Source organism: Durio zibethinus, chromosome 13 (genome assembly GCF_047325235.1).
Source record: "Durio zibethinus cultivar Kanyao isolate XHJ-2024 chromosome 13, ASM4732523v1, whole genome shotgun sequence".
In the NCBI taxonomy this organism is placed as follows: Eukaryota; Viridiplantae; Streptophyta; class Magnoliopsida; order Malvales; family Malvaceae; genus Durio; species Durio zibethinus.
In genome coordinates, this window is record NC_143174.1 from 23950855 (window position 1) to 23968813 (window position 17959).

General features: G+C 31.7%; 3 protein-coding genes across 3 annotated transcripts; all 3 read left to right on the top strand.

The window, feature by feature from the left end:
* The first annotated feature begins 6173 nt into the window (after nt 1–6173).
* LOC111303246 (26S proteasome regulatory subunit 8 homolog A-like) lies at nt 6174–10757 on the top strand. Its single transcript, XM_022899364.2, has 9 exons — nt 6174–6449; nt 7415–7512; nt 7718–7942; nt 8081–8143; nt 8239–8402; nt 8748–8904; nt 9012–9110; nt 9709–9819; nt 10385–10757. The coding sequence occupies exons 1-9, from the start codon at nt 6254–6256 to the stop codon at nt 10523–10525; spliced, it is 1254 nt and encodes a 417-aa protein (XP_022755099.1). The 5' UTR covers nt 6174–6253; the 3' UTR covers nt 10526–10757.
* A 644-nt stretch (nt 10758–11401) lies between these two features.
* On the top strand, nt 11402–12613 carry LOC111303247 (EG45-like domain containing protein). The gene is made up of 3 exons (XM_022899365.2): nt 11402–11781; nt 11904–12204; nt 12313–12613. Exons 1-3 carry the CDS (start codon nt 11661–11663, stop codon nt 12317–12319), a joined length of 429 nt encoding a protein of 142 aa, XP_022755100.1. The 5' UTR covers nt 11402–11660; the 3' UTR covers nt 12320–12613.
* Nucleotides 12614–14363: 1750 nt separating this feature from the next.
* Nucleotides 14364–17415, top strand: LOC111303248 (uncharacterized). The gene is made up of 7 exons (XM_022899367.2): nt 14364–14460; nt 14697–14896; nt 15156–15241; nt 15360–15506; nt 16394–16517; nt 16692–16978; nt 17066–17415. Exons 2-7 carry the CDS (start codon nt 14716–14718, stop codon nt 17156–17158), a joined length of 918 nt encoding a protein of 305 aa, XP_022755102.1. The 5' UTR covers nt 14364–14460; nt 14697–14715; the 3' UTR covers nt 17159–17415.
* Nucleotides 17416–17959: the final 544 nt, after the last annotated feature.

Here is a 17959-nt window from a genome sequence, read left to right on the forward strand (position 1 = left end):
TTATATTACTTTCTTGAAAGTATATTTTTGAGAACACAATATAACACTCGAAAATCTATTTTCGAGAAATACGAAGTGATTTTTGGGTGTATAAATTATTAAAAATATTTTTATCATTTATTAAAAGTTAAAATTGATATTTAATATGTAAGTATTTTTTGAAAAAATATTTGGGGCAGTATAGAAAAAATTTAACGGTATATTTAGAACACCTATTTAAACAAATATCAATTATAAATTTAAGTGAAGGTACATTATTAACCCTTATGAAAACTTCCACTATTATAGATCTTTATAAATCAATCAATGAATTCGACATTCATATCCCAATGTCCAAAAAATCACACTTAAAACCAGCTAGAAATCTTATCGAGACTAAAAGAACACATTCAGTTTTCGGTCAAGATTTTATTGTATAGTTCACTATCAAATTATAAGGGTAAAAAGAATTGCTCACTTGTCAAAGATCAAGCTCAAATTAAAAATACAGGGTACTTCTTTAGTACAAAAATGAGTAATAATGCCTCCATATTAGCATCCTTATCATTTCCACAAACAATTCTAGTTGGACGAGTATATGTTTCTATAACCTTGAAGAAAAGATTGCCTTTCGACAAGGCTTCAATTTGCATTCATTTATTTTTATTTGCTATCATATATTATTTAAGGATAATGGAAATTGATGAGAAATGAAAAGCAAAAAAAAATAATAATAATAAAGGGAAAAAAATAACTTTTCATCATTTATCTAAATGTGCCAACAAAAACCTTCTAAAAGAAAAATATTCAGCAACTCCCTAGCAAAGAAATATATATGTATGTATATATTCAGAAAGTAAAAAACATACCTACGAAAGGGTAGTTTAGTTCATGATATTCCAGCATAAAATGAATTAAAGAAAATCTAACTACGGTGGTGATTGTTATTTGACTAAATCAATGGCCGCTCAAAGGTAGCGAACCGTTGAAAGGCATAGCATTGTGTTACATGGTCATTACCCTTTCTCTTAAAAATTGGTTTATCAGGGTGTGCAACATTAACGTTTTTATACCCCAGTGATTTTCTTTTTATGTTCGATGTGAGAATGAAGTATCCTGTCTACTCCTTCTTGGAATGCTTGGCATGACATTATACCCCATCCAACCTCATGATGCCATCGTCACAAAGGTTTGGCACTCTATCTACCTCATTTTTGAGGCGCTTGGCATAAGTCGAACAATTCAAGGCCTACTTTGATATTAATTGTTACGTGATTATTACCTTTTCTCCTCAAAATTAGCTTATTATGGTGTGCAGTGCCAATGTTTTTTATACCCTAGTGACCCTCATTTTCATATCAAATGTGAGATTAGAATACTCTACCTATTCTTTTTTAGAGCACTTAGCTAGACAATTGGACTTAGTGATAGGAATGAGAAAGGTGGGAAACATAAAGCCTAAGAAAATAGATGATTAACAAGGATTTGTTTGAGCTTTGATTGAGATTTATGGGAGATTAAATAAGATTTTACATTTTTTAACACTTACTTTGACAGCAACTTTAAAAGTAGGTGATTTTGATATTTTAGGAATTAAGAGATATTTTACTAATTTACTTTGTAATGATTTTAGTGCTTTTGTTACAACTAGCACGAATGTACCCAAAGCCAAGACTCCATCAAATAAGTCAAGAGAACTTAGGCTTTAGGTTCATAATAGTCACAAAGATAGCTCGCACAAGCACTCCTGCCTAAGGACATCACTTCTAGAACTAGAAAAATCCAAGTGCAGGCTTAGGAAAGTAACGGAAACAACAAAATTCTTTTTTTATTTAGATAAACTTTTAATTTAAAAAACTAAAAACTCAATAACTTTTTTATTTTCATTGTAATTTTCACTTTTTTAATATCTTAATTTGAGAAAAAATTAAAGAAAGGAAAGTTAACAAAATTTTATTTTATAAATAGATTATTGTATTCATATTTTTATTATGACATTAGATTTGATCATATAATTGGCACTTCTTACAAATATAATTTCTTCTTATGAGTGTTTTATAACATCACAGTTGTATAAATATTTTATGATTTTTCAATACTTAATAGTAAAACAAGCTAAATTATTGTCAGAATAAATTAAAATACTGAATTAAATATAAAATTAAGATTAAATCAATAACTAGCTAATACATCTTATTATATTAAACATGCTCAATTTTATTTAAAAATATTTATTTATACAAGTTATGTAGTATAAATATATATTTATATATTATATGTTATTTTATTAAAAAAATATTATAATTGAAAAAAAATATTATAATGAATTATTTATTTTCCTTTTCACTATTTATCCAAACAATAATTATTAGAATTCTTTTCTTTTCCTCTCTTTTTATTAATTTAACTATACAAATAAGGAGTATAATACCTTTTCATTTCATTTAAAAAGCTTTCATTTCATTTATTTTTCTTTATTTATATATATCTAAACATAACGTTAGATATACAAAGAGAGATTTCCAACTTAACATTGCACAATACATTGATGTAAGTTTCAGACGCGTGATACTTTAACTTTTCAAGATGCTTATAACAAGATTAGTATTTTCTTTTTTAAAAAATAGATTTTGAAAGTCATTTTGATACTTTTTTCTTTTATTTTAAATTTGTTAATTTATCTACTAATTGGTAGATTTTATCTACAAAACGTACGAGTAATAGAAATACACAAAACATTATTAATTTTAAATGTTATCTCATTTTAAGTATAAGGGATTTTCAATTTGAAACTAAACGTTAATATAAATCTCAATGCGTGACATTTTGATTTTTTAAAATGCTTATAACAACATTAATAATTTTTTTATTAAAAAATTTTTCAAAATGCTTATAACAATATTAGTATATTTTTATTGAAATAGATTTTGAAAATCATGAAATTATAAATTCATTTGTTAATTGATAAAATTTATCTCCAAAATCCTTCAATGACACGTATTAACAATGGAAATAAAAATATTATTATTTTTAAGTGTTATCTCATTTTTTTAATCTCAAACTAAACGAGAAAGTTTAATTTTATATAAGATAAAAAGAATAATTGATTTTTTAAATGTAATTTAAAACTTACCAAATAAATGGTTTTTTTTTTATATGGATATCATGATAAAGCAAATAATGGTTATGAAACTAGCCATTTTACTGTTACATTATCACCGTGTTGTTGCATTACATTACTGAGCATCCAACTTATGCCCAATATTTCTACCAAATTAGCAACAACTATATGGATTTTTCGTCACTAAATAATTTAATTAATAAATTACAATAATAACAAAGTAAGGAACATGAGTATTGACTATTAAGTAGTAGTTATATTCGAAACGTGAAGTTTTTATGGACTTATTAAAATGTGAAAACATAAGTTTTCTTTGGCTCGTTGTTGGCATTTGTTTGTCGTTGAATAAAAAAAGCATTAACTGTGAAGGCGATTATTGTTTGACTAAAGTAGTGGCCACTCAAAGGTGGTGGTGCATTGAGAAGCATAGCATTGTGTCACAAACACATGGTCATTATCCTCTCTCTTCAAAACTAACTTATTAAAGTGTGTAGCATCAACATTTTTATACCTCAGTAATCCCTATTTCATGTCCGATATGAGATTATAATACATCACCCAACCTCGTGACGCTCTTGTTACGGAAGCCGACCTCCTTGCCTACCCTCTTCGAGGAGCTTAAAGTGGGTTGAACGGTTCAGGGCTTGCTCTGATACCACTTGTCACATGACTATTATTCTTTCTCCTCAAAATTAACTTATCAATGTATGCAGCAGCGTCAACGTTTTTATATCCCACTAACCTATTTTTCATATCCAATGTGAGATTGGAGTACTTTACCTATTTTCACTTAAAGAACTTGGCATGACAATTGGTTTTGGCTATGCGAATGAGAAAGGTGGGAAGTTTGAGTTTAAAAAAAGATACGATTAAGGGTAAGCGAGGATAGTTATAACTGTTTGTTTAAGGCTTGGATTTCAAATTTATAGGAGATTCAATATAATTTTACATTTTCTAATGATTAGTTTGACCGTCAGTTTGAAAGTCATTGATTCCAATATTTTAGGAGATATTTCACTAGTTTACTTTGTAATGTTTTAGTAATTTGACTTTTCAAGACTTTTATAACGAGATTAGTATTTTTTTTATTAAAAATAGATTTTGAAAATCACTTTTGATGTTTTTTTTTTTTTTTTGAAATTGTAAATTCATCCATTAATTGATAGATTTTATCTACAAAATACTTCAAAACTAACGTATTAGCCATAGAAATAATTAAACTTAAGTTATGGGACAAACATTATTATTTTCAAGTGTTATCTCCTTTTTCTATCTCTCAAATTTTAAAATGTTGTTAAGAAAGTTGAATTTTATTTAAGATAAAAGAATAATTTATTTTTAAATGCAATTTAAAGCTTATTAAAGAAATTGTGTTTTTATCAAATGGAGATTAAATCACAGTAGACAAAGGAAAATAAAATCAACATTTATAAAATACACTATATAAACTCCATAAATATTTTGGCAAAAAAAAAAAAAAACTCCATAAATGCAAAGCTTAAGAGTTTTTTTTTTTTTTTAAAGAGAACAAGGCTTAAGAGTTTTAGTTATTTAAGCATTTATGTGAAAAGGTTGAAACTTTAAATCAATTTTGAGTTTATTCTTTTAAGTTAACAAAGTTAATATTCTCTTTTAGATGTTGTACACAAACTAGTTTAGATTTTGCTTTCAAACAAATAAGAATATAATTTATTTTAAAAAAATACTTGAAAGATATTTTTTGTGGAAATGGTAACAAATCGGGTTAGGATGGTTTTTTCTCGTTTCGAACCTGATTTGACTTTATATAATAAATACTCAAACATGATATTAAAATATTATTTTTATATCATATCCACATATGCATAAAATCGTAAATTATCCGACTTAACTTAAAATTAATAAAATATTATTTTTTAAATATATTTATAAAATTAAATAAATATATAATATATAAAAATATATAATTAAATAAATAATAAAAAATATTATATACATATATAATTCAACCCTAACTCAACCTTGACTTAAAAAAAAAATTGATCTTACCTAATCCAAAATCTAATTTTAAAAAAATATGACTTTATAAAATTGGATTAAATCGAATCAGAACTTGATAAAATCAAATTTAATTGCCAACCTTAAATTTGGGTTTGATTTCTTTTTATTATTTTTTATTATTTTTAACACAACTCTAATCATCACTCACAAATATGACTTTTCACATAATGAAATCTACACGTGTGAATGCTAGAGATAAATGTATAGAAAGGTAATGAATGAAAAAATAATGGGTAAGATCCCTACATTACAATTAGATAAATACACATTTTTTTCTTAAATGAATATCTAATAAAAAACAATATTTTGAGAAAAAAAAGCAAAATCCTTATAGGCAAATGATCAAAAAATTTTGAAAAATATTGCATGTATCTAAGGAGAACATGTTTCAAGAAAAATGATTTTCAACTCATGACTTATGAGTAATGTAGCTTAATTGAATTTTAAATAAAGTTAATATAGAATGTCAAACTCTTAATTTTAATGTTCGAGATTTAATCTATGACATTCCAAAATACAATATATATATATATAGTTATGTTTTTTAATTTATCTTGGTTTAATATTATTTTGTGATATATTAAAATTATTTTTTACTATAAGTATGATAAAAGCTTTTAAACTAAAATTAAATAATCATCCAAGTTTTTATCATTTAATTATAATCAATTAAACTTTTAAATATTTATTTTCATAAATTGAGTATTTATTATACAAAAACTAGTTAACTACCAATACTCAATTGAATGTTCAATTATATAAAAGTAAATTTTTAAAAATTTAATTGAATGAAAATAAATATTTAAAAATTAAATTGATTGTAAAAGAACAAAAACTTAAATAATTGTTTAATTTGTATTTAAGGGCTTTTTGTTTTTCACTGGATGAGTCTATCCAAGAAAGAACCAAAATTTTCTCATAAGGCCCAACCTATCTACCCATCAGTGCCACAGGCCCACGAATTTCAACGAGCAGAGGGAGACAACCCAAGCAAAAACTTGATTTTTATTAGAAATCCGAATCAAAACTTGTTGTCAAAGAAAGCCCTCTTTTATTAGAGACTCTGAATGCGATTGTAGGAGCCAAAAGCAAGAACCTAAGAAGCAAAACTCAATGGCGACGGTGGGTATCGAGAGGAAGCAACCGGCATCGGCAGAAGAGATATGCACGGCCAAGAGCGGCGCCAAGCAAGGGGAAGGCCTCCGGCAATACTATCTCCAACACATCCACGAGAAACAGCTCAATCACCGCCAAAAAACCCACAATCTCAACCGTCTCGAAGCCCAACGCAATGAGCTCAATTCTCGAGGTCCTTTAACCCTAATCTTGTTTTTCTTACCTCGATTTATTGTATTAATTTCCTTTTTTCTGTTTTCAATTTTTGGGTTGATTGAGATTGTCGATCTGGGATTAGGGCTTTTGTTATTTTTAGAGAAAGTCGTTAGTTGTTACCTTGGTGTTTTGATCTGTGAGAAAATAGTGATATTTAGTTGAACAAAGTTTACTAAGATTTGAGGAAGATTATTGGTTTAGTAATTTGTAGAGGTTAAGTTGGTGATTACATTTGCTGGTTACTTGGGAATTGGGTTGCGTTAGTTGATAAAAAACAGTGAAACAAGGATTATACTGATCATGGAGGTTTTGTTTGACCTTCTTTAATTTCTGACACAACTTTTTTGTTGATGCAATGGAAGTAAATTGGAAATTTTATTACATATTCTAATTCAACACCACTTGGAAAAGTCTTAACTGAAACTCAAATAGAGGTTATGCAAAACATCGGTTGAATTTTGAAGTTCTCAATTTTTTGCAAGTAAAAAGTGTAGCCAGATGTCATCATTTGATATTGTCAATAAAATGCGCATTGATAAATGCTTATCTTTTTCTGTATGGTTGGAAATTATGTGCGATTGAAATGGAATGGTCATATTGGTGACTGTCAATGCTATGTAATAATCTTCTCTTTTTATTGCCATTTACTCTGTCGTTCACCTTTTATGTATTTTTTTATTGGAAGGGGAGATGGGTTTATTCAAACATCATTGTATTTTTACTTGGGTATTGCATCCAATACATCTAGGAAATTGTGCCCATGGTTATCGTGCCTTCTATTTGTGATAGCCTTAACTTGGAAACAGATGCACATATGGAGCTTTTATATTTAGGGAAGAAGGTTTTTTTTTTTTTTTATAGAATGTTATCTTTATTTTTGGTGCATTCATTCTTTTAGTCTATTTCTTGTGTAAGTACTTATTATGTTTGCATATTGGACAGTGAGAATGCTTAGAGAGGAACTACAGCTGCTTCAGGAGCCTGGTTCCTATGTTGGTGAGGTTGTGAAAGTTATGGGTAAAAACAAAGTTTTAGTCAAGGTATGTGATCCTTTTATACTTAGTTTGTAGCTCTCTCTTTGACTTTACAAATGGGAATAACATCTTGTTACTGACTAAAAATTTGGAATCAACATAAGCTATTTAAAACTGTAGATAATTGTTTCTTAATCTGCAATTCATGGTGTCATTTATGGAGTGTGTGTTTCAATCTTACTCTGCTATTATTTTGTAATTTCTTCTCCAGGTTCATCCAGAAGGAAAATATGTTGTCGATATTGATAAGAATATTGATATCACAAAAATCACACCATCAACAAGAGTTGCTCTTCGTAATGACAGCTATGTTCTCCATCTGGTCTTACCAAGCAAAGTAGATCCATTGGTTAATCTTATGAAAGTTGAAAAAGTTCCAGATTCCACATATGACATGATTGGTGGTCTTGACCAACAAATTAAAGAGATAAAAGAGGTTTCTCTCGCACTTTCTTAATTATGGCTTATCACTTTTGGGTTTTTCCTTTTTCTTTTATGGTTCTCCATTATTAATCCCATGTTTGGTCGTGGATCAGTTTTATTCTTTACACCTGCTATGTGGTATAATTTGCAGGTAATAGAACTTCCAATTAAGCATCCTGAATTGTTTGAAAGTCTTGGAATAGCTCAGCCAAAGGTACTGTCATGTTACCAAGTCCTAGCATTTTGTTGATTTGTTTCTCATATGATTACATTGTAAGACTAAATCTTGCTCTCTGCCATAAATTATAGGGCGTCCTGCTGTATGGACCACCTGGTACAGGGAAAACTCTATTGGCTAGAGCTGTGGCCCATCATACTGATTGTACTTTTATCAGGGTTTCTGGATCTGAATTAGTTCAGAAATACATTGGAGAGGGCTCTCGAATGGTTAGAGAACTTTTCGTTATGGCCAGGTTTATTCTTCTTCCTTGCTTGTTGTCCTTAATTAAAAAAAAAAAAAAATACAAATGCAGAGCAAAACATGTTAGATATACTAGCAAGGTGCCAACATACAAATTTGATTTCAAAGCCCTTTTTGTTTTTGAGTGTGATGAAGAAAAGAATCTTTTTTTTTTTTATATGTGGATGGTCACTTGTTATCTGGAATTAGTCAATAGCCAATAGCCAATAGCCAGATCCTCTGTAGCCTGAAACACAAAGTAGAGCTGATTTTGTCTGATTATCTACCATGCTGTTGTACTTTGGCTTTATATCTCTCATTTTACTTAAGTGGTTCCTTCTCCTTCTCCCATCTCCAGGGAGCATGCTCCATCGATCATATTTATGGATGAGATAGACAGTATTGGATCTGCTCGTATGGAATCTGGAAGTGGCAATGGTGACAGTGAGGTTCAGAGGACCATGTTGGAGCTTCTCAACCAGCTTGATGGATTTGAAGCATCTAACAAGATCAAGGTATTGATTACTTAACAGAAATACAAATGTGATGAATTAGGGAGACCATTTTATGGTTTGCATACAGTTATTTTTATGCATCCTTACTTTGATGCATTTGTCAACAGGTTCTGATGGCTACAAATCGGATCGATATCTTGGATCAAGCTCTTCTTAGGCCAGGACGAATTGACAGGAAGATTGAATTCCCAAATCCGAATGAGGAGGTACATGGCATTTAGTGGTCATTGTTATGTTCCTGCAAGCATTTTAGTGCTGTTGTCCTTTTTCATGTTAGGGGCATATAATGTGACTCCCTAATTGTCACCTTGTTCTTATACATGTTTGAAGAAGAAAAGGTATGCAGGGGGTTGTATTTGAACTGACATAACCGCACCATCATGAATTTATTTTCTTGATTATGCATCATTGATTTTGTTATGTGTCAAGGTTGGCATCAGTGCCTATTAAACTTTATTCTGGCGGAATGATTTTCGTGTTGTGGTATTTAGTGATTCCTGACATATATGATTTGTGAATCTTTTATTATGCTGTTGCTGTTGTAATGCACTGCCACTATCCTAGAGAAGGTTCTGTCATTTTAGACTTCATTATAAAGGCAAACATTTTCAGTAAGGTAGTTGGTCAGGTTATTTTGCCGTTGTGATCAACCCTTTTTGGGTTTTGTGAAGAACCTGCAGTTAATAGAGCAATCATAATGGCAGTGTTTTGCTGCTGCAGTTGTATAAGAATTTCTCTGTTTTTAGAGAGCATGCAGTGAGATGCTACATAGGTACTTATGTTGTCTTACTCAATTGTATGCAGTCTCGTCTGGACATCTTGAAAATACATTCTAGAAGAATGAATTTGATGCGGGGGATTGATCTAAAGAAGATTGCAGAGAAGATGAACGGTGCTTCTGGTGCAGAGCTTAAGGTATGTTTGCAGATAATTAATTAAATAGGGTCTGGGTTCTGGATAAAGAGAAAATATTCTTCCAATTGGAATATGGTATGCAAGCTGTGAAGAGCATCTCTCTTTCTAGATCCTTCCCCTTCCCCCTTTCTCCCAGCCTCCTAAGCAAATGAGGAGAGATGAATATTTGAAGATTGTTATGTTTCTAGGTTTGTTAGTTTTATGAAATCTATTTTCTCTCTTGTTTCAAGGTTGTATAACAATGCGGTAGAAGCCTTGGATGGCACTCATAATTATGCTTTTAACATAAAAAAAAAGAAAAGAAAATACAAGATTCTTAGACCCAGTCGGGCTTTTTGACAATAATTGCATGGGTATTTTCTGCACAATTTGATAGCTGGATATGTATGCTGAGGTCATTCTGACAACATCTACAAGGTTTATGATGATTGTTAACAAATGTAATAAACTTGTTGAAATGTTTTTTGTTGGATAATTTAAATGCTGCTTTTGCAAGACCGTATGCTTTTCATTTATAAAATGTGTATTATCAATGTAGTGTATAACTCCTTTATTTTTTTTGCAGGCGGTATGCACAGAAGCAGGGATGTTTGCTTTGAGGGAAAGGAGAGTTCATGTAACACAAGAAGATTTTGAGATGGCAGTTGCAAAGGTGATGAAGAAGGAGACTGAGAAAAACATGTCCTTACGGAAGCTGTGGAAGTGATTAAGTTTTGCTTATTGTGCTCTCTGCGTTTTGGGCAAAATGGAACATGTAAACCAGATTTATATAGTGACAATGTATCCAATATTAGCGCAATAACCACTTTGCCAGGATGTCTTTCAAATTTGCAAGTAGAGGACTTAAAATCTATGAAGAACTTGGTTTGTCTTGCACAATTCTGAATGCATGAAGCGGCAGATTTATACGAAAATTTTATTATGAAATTTAACTGGAATCTGTGTCTCATTTTTAAATTTGATTTTAGTGTTAAATATATTAATATGGCTTAATAGAGAATCAAAGGATGTGGGGAACCGGGGTAGTTAAACTGGGAAACGTTCAACATTGTAGATGTGATTGATAATATTTATCATTATAAGGAGAGCCGTCTGAAGATAGAAAATTCTGAAGATTTCGTCGGCCAACCACAATAAAAATTGAATGCCGAGAAAGTTGGTATTCGAACATTAAGATATAGGATAATTTTCGTCAAAAGAAGCATCAGTGGTCCTGAATCTTTGATTTGGAGCTTCTTTAGTTTAGACATCATAGCATAGGTGATCGAGTGTTCGTTATATTTTGAGCACTTTTTAACTTTGCTCCGAGTCATCAATTCCATGGGTCATGTTCTTTGCTCTTTTTGCTTATCATAAAAAGGAACAAGAAAAATCAGATACGGTCAAAACCCATCATCCAAAATTTGCCTGGACAAATAAAGTTGCAGCATGAGTCAAAACCCACCAACCAAATTAAATTCTTAAGGCAACTGTACTAATTATTTAAACATCAAAAGTCAAACCAATTGTTATTACATCTATATCGTATAAGTTGAACTTCTAATTGTTAGTTGTTAGAGATATGACAATAATATAACATAAATGACTCTCAACCTGCTGTTGGATGGTGGTTGTTGGTTGTTGCCCATTTTGCAACTCAGCTGCCCGTAGACAGCAGTTGCTCTTTCACATTCCGTGTTAAGTTGCTAGTAATATTTGACAATTCTAGCCCATCATATAACCCTGCAAAGCACAGCAGTAGTCTTCCTGTTGAGTTAAAGGGAAATTATATTATACACAAAACTTTTTTTTTTTTTTTTTGTTTGCTTCCATATCCCTGTTTATTTATTTTCTTTGCAAATATGCAGATCAAGAAACGGCCACTCCTTCAACTTCTGTCATATCTCTTTATTCTTTCACAGCTTTTCCTTTTCTCCTATGCTGATGTAGGCACTGCTGCCCAGTACAGCCCCCCGTATTTACGTGAGTACCTTTACATCCTTACTATCTTGAAAATTCTACTTCATCTTTCGACGTTTTCACTCCGACTTTCTTTTTGTTTACTATTTTCCTTTGTGGAATGGGATTTAATTATTTATGAGCAGCGACGGCGTGCTATGGTGATGATCAATCCCACTTTCCATCAAGCAATTTGTTCGCAGCAGCCGGAGATGGGATATGGGACAACGGAGCATCATGCGGAAGGCAATACCTGGTGAGATGCATCAGTGCTTCCCAGCCTGGAACTTGTGTTACTGACCAGACTGTCCAGGTCAAGATTGTTGATTATGCTCCTACTGCACAGTCTCCACCTTCAGCTCAAACCGCCACCATTGTCCTATCCGAGACAGCTTTTGCTGGAATTACGAATAAACCAGTTGGCTCCATCAACATAGAATTCCAACAGTAATTTGATCTTCTTCCAAGATCTTATATTTGCTCATTAATTGTTAACTTCCTTTCCTTTTCCCCCATTTTGGAAGTTCAAAGTTTCCTTGCTTCTTCATCATGCAGGGTATGAGACGAGGTCAAAATCTGTTCTTAGTTCCATTGGTCAAAGCTCAGTCATTGACAATCTCAAGTACAATTGGATATGGCCCCTGCGTTCAAGGCAAGGGAAGGAACACAAGAAACAGAAGACTTGTAATCTGCAAATCATGCATGTAATGTACATTATTTTGTTCCTGGAATGTTTAGACGGAAATGTGATTGGTTGCGTGAGATTCTTTCTTTGTCATTTTCATTAGTAAACCTCTATGTCAAATGTTTGTATTCATTTTGATAATAAAAAGGGAGCTTTCTCACAATTCGTTGTCATGGCGCTTTTGCGTGTGCTTCTTGCCTTTGGAAGCTTCCGCATTTCAACTTGACACTTTCGGCGTAGACTTTACCTCAAAACCTTCACGCCAGGCTGAAGCAATGCTCATATTTTAAAAATACAACGATGTGAACACGTTATCTTCTTTTTCTTTACCGGTACATACTAAAACCGGAGGAAACAACAATCTCAACGCTAAAAAAGACAAAGTAAACTTGGAAAATTAGAAACTACAAACTAATGCATGCATGGAGTCACATCTGGAGCCCAAGGAGCATACTAAAAGGAATCATACATACATCTTCGTCACCAATTAGAACTCAAAAATCTAAACTATTGAGTTATTAAGTCTTATATATATATATTGATATACATGCTAACTTTTCATCCTATTTTTTAATGATATGAGATTTTTTAGATACTTAAACCACTTCAACATGTAACAAATTTATAAAAAAAAAAAAAAAAAAATCTTCTAAATGAAATTATAATATTAAGGCTTTGTTTTGTGGTTTTTTTTTTTTTATCTAAATCTATCAATTATTGCAATTGAAAATCTAACACTCAATCAATAAACCACATAATTATTAATGCTTTGTTATTAATACATTTCCCGTCCAAAGAATACACCCTCTCCACTTAAGCACGAGATTTTGCTTAAAAGGTTAAGGGTCAAATACAACCAAAGGTACATATTAACTCTCTCAATTTTAAACTGCTAAGAGTTTTAAATATTTTTATTGTGAAAAAAATAAGAAAAATAAAATAAAATACTTGATTCAATAAAAAGGTGTAATCCCTCTTTTTCAACTTAAAAAAAAAAACATAGGTTAAAAGCTATGGTAATAAAGAAGGTCTTCTAGAAAATCTTGTTAACTTTTCCTCGTTAATAGGAGAAGAGATTGTAATTTGCTTACTATTCCGAATATAAATGTTTCTTAATCTATTTAGTTTCTTGGCTTGCCCCTATAGTTGTTGAGAAAAATTAACCTAATGTATGACATGCTAAATGAAAACATAATGCTTTTCCTTTCTTTGAAAAAAAAAAAATCAAAACAATACTAAGTGACTAAACAAAATGACTATGAGGAAATTATTGAATTTAAATATCAATTTCAATGAGAGTAAATTAATATAAATTTTTTATTAATTATTTTTTAATCGCATTTATAATAATTTTTTAATTATAATTATAATAAATTTTATTATTATTTTTAATCTCATTATAATTAATCTTATCATCTATACAAATGAAGCTTAATAAAATAAAAAGTAAAAACAAACTCAGCTTATAGTCAACACTTTTGTAATTTATGGGTTTTAACTCTCTTGCTGCAATGATGGGGCCATGAATCGATTATAGTAAATCTTTTAAACTTATCCTTTTTTTTTTTCATTTCTAATTGAAATTCTAACAAACAAAAAAAATCCCTTTGATTCCATAAATACTCAACAAATTGAGTAAAACAAAAATTTTTAATTTTTAATTTAATAATTACGATACATAAAAAAAAAGTGTGTATTTTGTAATTCAATTATTAAATTAAAATTTTTCCTTTTTTGTAATTATTTTTTAGAAATCAATTTCTTATTTGTTCGATCACTGTCTACAAATTATTGATCTTCCCTTGATTTCCCTACGGGCTCTGATAAAAAACTCCGGCCCAAAAAATAGTTTTGGTTGGGCCGAAGTTGCCCATATCGAAACCCATTACTCCATTAAAAGGGAAAGAGAAACGAAATCCGTGTGCGCGGCGCAAGCTTGATAAAATCCTGCACCAAGAAAACCAGTCTGTCTCTCTCAATCTCAATTTCCTCTCTCAGTTTCTCGCCCAACTTCCAAGGTACTTAATTTTTTTTTTCTTAATTAATTATTCAATCTAATCACCCACCATAATTTCTCCCTTTCAACTAATCCCTAATTTCATTTCTCTCAAAAAAAATAATTTTTTTTCCAAAAAATTCTCTGCTTTCAGTTGACTCAAACCATCGAATTTATTTTTGGGTTTTGTTTTTGAGAATTAAAGCATCGAATGATCGATTCGTAATTGATAGATTTTGGTAATTGGTATTTGGCTAGGGGTTTTTTTTTGCGATCAATGACGGGGGAATTGCAGTTAGAGCCGGCAGGTGCACGAAACGCTACTGATTCTGACCCTCTTTTAGAAAACCAGACCGATTCGTCGTCGCCGGCGAGTTCGAGTGAGATTAGGAGTGAAGATATCGAGAATGTTTCTGCTCCTTGTTGTCGCATTTGCCTCGAATGCGATGGTGAAGAAGGTAGAGTTTCTTCTCTCCTTTAATTTTTTGTTTTTTCGTTAATTATCGATCTAAATTTTTTGTGAACTGTGAATGTAATGATATTAAATTAATTTTAAGTTGTTTTATATTGTATTTGCGGCAGGAAACAATTCGTACATTGATATTGTTGTCACATGCTTCATGTTGAATTTACGTGATTATATATATCTATATATATATATATATATATATATATATATATATGAACCTTGGCCTAATGGTTGTTTTGTTCTTGTAGATGATGAGCTGATATCTCCATGCATGTGCAAAGGCACCCAGCAGTTTGTTCATCGTGCTTGCCTTGATCATTGGCGTTCGGTAAAGGTAAATTAAGCTTGTTTCTGTAACCGAATGTGAGTGAAGGCTAAGTTCTCTACTTTTATGTGAAATTTATATGTTATTACTTGGTAATTGATCTACTATGAACCTCCTCTTTTGATAGGAAGGATTTGCATTCTCCCATTGCACGACTTGCAAGGCTCAGTTTCACCTTCGAGTTGAATTGTTTGAGGACAACTCTTGGCGTAAAATAAAATTCAGACTTTTCGTGGCAAGAGATGTCTTTCTTGTGTTCTTGGCCGTACAAACTGTGAGTCTTCTTAGTTTTCTACCAGTACATTTAACATGCTTATATGGTTATTGTCAATTAACCACCTCTTATTCTTTGCATTCATCTATCTTTATTGCTTATTCTGATATGTATATTTGGTGATTACTTGTTGGTTAAGGTGGCGCTTACTTGCAGAAGACCCTGCAACTTTTTATTCCTTTGAGTTTGATGAATTGTTGATTGTCAGATCCATGAAACCTCACTTTAGCACAAGTATTCAGATACTTTAGAACAATTCCATATTTTTCTTTTTTTTTGGATTTGTTGCCTGAGCCGTTAAGTAACTAGCTAGATACAACATGGTCATTAGAGGTATTCATGTATTAGTAACCAAAAGGAAGTTTATTTTGAAAATTTTCATTTTACCATTCTATTGAGAATTCTTGATTACAAAGCTCTATCTCTAATTTGATTTTGGGTGGCATTGTGACTTTTGTTTGATGTTCTAAATTGGTTAAAGTGGTGTGGCTATTGCATTGTCTTGTCACGTAAAATAAAATAAAAAGGCATTGAGCCTCTTTCTGGGCATGGATACTTTGCAACCCCTTTTCCCAATACCGTAATCTAGTTGTTGTCATAATACCATACTTGGATCAGACTTCATTTGGCTGATATGATATGTTGTCAAAGGGTACAGTATCAAAATACATTAACCTCACAAGTTTCATTATTGATGGAAAAAAGAAAGAGAAAAATAATTCAAATGCAGGCCCTGAAAGGGTGGAGGAGGCTGATGTAAAAAGCCTTCTTTAACCAAGTCATTAGTTATTCAGAACTCAGAAAGATTGAGAACTTGAACTGGTCTGATAGATTCATCCTCAATTGCCTTGAGATGATCATCTTATAATGAGTTATCTATTCTTCAGGTAATTGCTGCAATGGGAGGCTTTGCATATGTCATGGATAAAGATGGGGCTTTTCGAAAATCATTCAGTGATGGTTGGGATCGCATACTGTCAAAACATCCTATACCGTTTTATTATTGCATAGGTAAGCTTCCCTGATTTTCTGCCTTTTTTATTCTATTGTATAAAATGTTTTCTGAAAGTACCTCGTCTAATATTCCTTTGTGCATTGATGGTGCTTGATGCTTGATTTTAGCAGCGTATGCCAATTTCAGTTGTAGTAAGGTGATAAACTCATCATGTTTTCAATGTTTTATAGGGGTGCTTGCCTTCTTTGTGTTGCTTGGATTTTTTGGGCTCATATTGCATTGCTCCTCCCTCAATAGCAATGATCCACGCATGGCTGGATGCCAGAATTGCTGTTATGGGTGGGGTATCTTGGATTGCTTTCCTGCATCTATGGAAGCATGCTTTGCACTGGTGGTGGTTTTTGTTGTTATATTTGCTATTCTGGGGATAGCTTATGGTTTCCTTGCTGCCACAATGGCAATTCAGCGAATCTGGCAGAAACACTACCACATTCTTACTAAGAGGGAGCTTACTAAGGTATCATTGAGAGCTAGCCTTAGAATTATATCTTTATTCAGATCAATACTGATTAAACTGATTAGCTCTGACATTGGTCTTTTGCAGGAGTATATAGTAGAGGATCTTCATGGCTCTTACACCCCACCAAAACTTGATCCAGAACACGAAGAACGCTTGAAAATGATGAAGCTATTGTAGCTATGGATGAAGAGGTGAAAGCCATGAGACTTATTTGAGTCTTTCAAATTATTCAGGATACAAAAGATACAATTTATCGATTGCTCGGCAACTTTGTCAAATAGATTAAGGGTGAAACGGTGCTGACATTTGTCTCTAAAATCTCTTTGATGTCTAGACCTCGTTATTACCGACTGTTAACGAGGTAAACCGGCCACGCAAGGGTGCGTGTTCATAAATTATCTGTGCAGTTATAAATTTGAAACTTTTTTCCTTGATGTTTGTCTTATCACTAAAATGTCGGGTAATAAATTTTCATACTTTTTTTTTTTCGAACAAAATCAACCGAAGTAGCCTTCAATGCGTATGTAATCTGCCGGCTCAGCGTCTTGCCCATGTTTCGCTCGCTTTGCACTAGCGAGACCATAACAAAAAACGTATAGAAGGTTAGCCATCTACTGGGATCCTGGGACCAGCTTAATAGCGGTTAGCCTCTCTCATTAGGAGGCTAATGTGCCAGTTTTGCATGTGCGATGTTTGGTTGGTCAAGCTAGTCATCACAATTCTTTTTCTTTTGTCATAATCCTTATCTTCTTGTCCTGGATAACTAATGCTTGATGTGCTGAGAATGCGCTTTGACAACTACATTTGCCTACTCAAGAGTACACTAAACGTTCTATAATTAGATGCTTATCTGTAATCTAGCCTTTTTGACTAAATTGTTTCTCATCTCGTTTTCATCTACAACTCTAGTCTTAATAAAAAAAAGTAAATTTCTTTGCGTGATTGCGCAGACAACGCTAAAAAACAATCTTAATTTAA

Excerpts from the sequence above, each read along its gene's own strand:
- LOC111303246 (XM_022899364.2), top strand. The coding sequence starts at position 6,254 with ATGGCGACGGTGGGTATCGAGAGGAAGCAACCGGCATCGGCAGAAGAG. Across the intron at positions 8,403-8,747 it reads GAACTTTTCGTTATGGCCAG|GGAGCATGCTCCATCGATCA; the intron begins GTTTATTCTTCT and ends TCCCATCTCCAG. Across the intron at positions 8,905-9,011 it reads AAGCATCTAACAAGATCAAG|GTTCTGATGGCTACAAATCG; the intron begins GTATTGATTACT and ends ATTTGTCAACAG.
- LOC111303247 (XM_022899365.2), top strand. The coding sequence starts at position 11,661 with ATGCAGATCAAGAAACGGCCACTCCTTCAACTTCTGTCATATCTCTTT. Across the intron at positions 11,782-11,903 it reads GTACAGCCCCCCGTATTTAC|CGACGGCGTGCTATGGTGAT; the intron begins GTGAGTACCTTT and ends ATTTATGAGCAG.
- LOC111303248 (XM_022899367.2), top strand. The coding sequence starts at position 14,716 with ATGACGGGGGAATTGCAGTTAGAGCCGGCAGGTGCACGAAACGCTACT. Across the intron at positions 15,242-15,359 it reads ATCATTGGCGTTCGGTAAAG|GAAGGATTTGCATTCTCCCA; the intron begins GTAAATTAAGCT and ends CTCTTTTGATAG. Across the intron at positions 15,507-16,393 it reads TGTTCTTGGCCGTACAAACT|GTAATTGCTGCAATGGGAGG; the intron begins GTGAGTCTTCTT and ends TCTATTCTTCAG.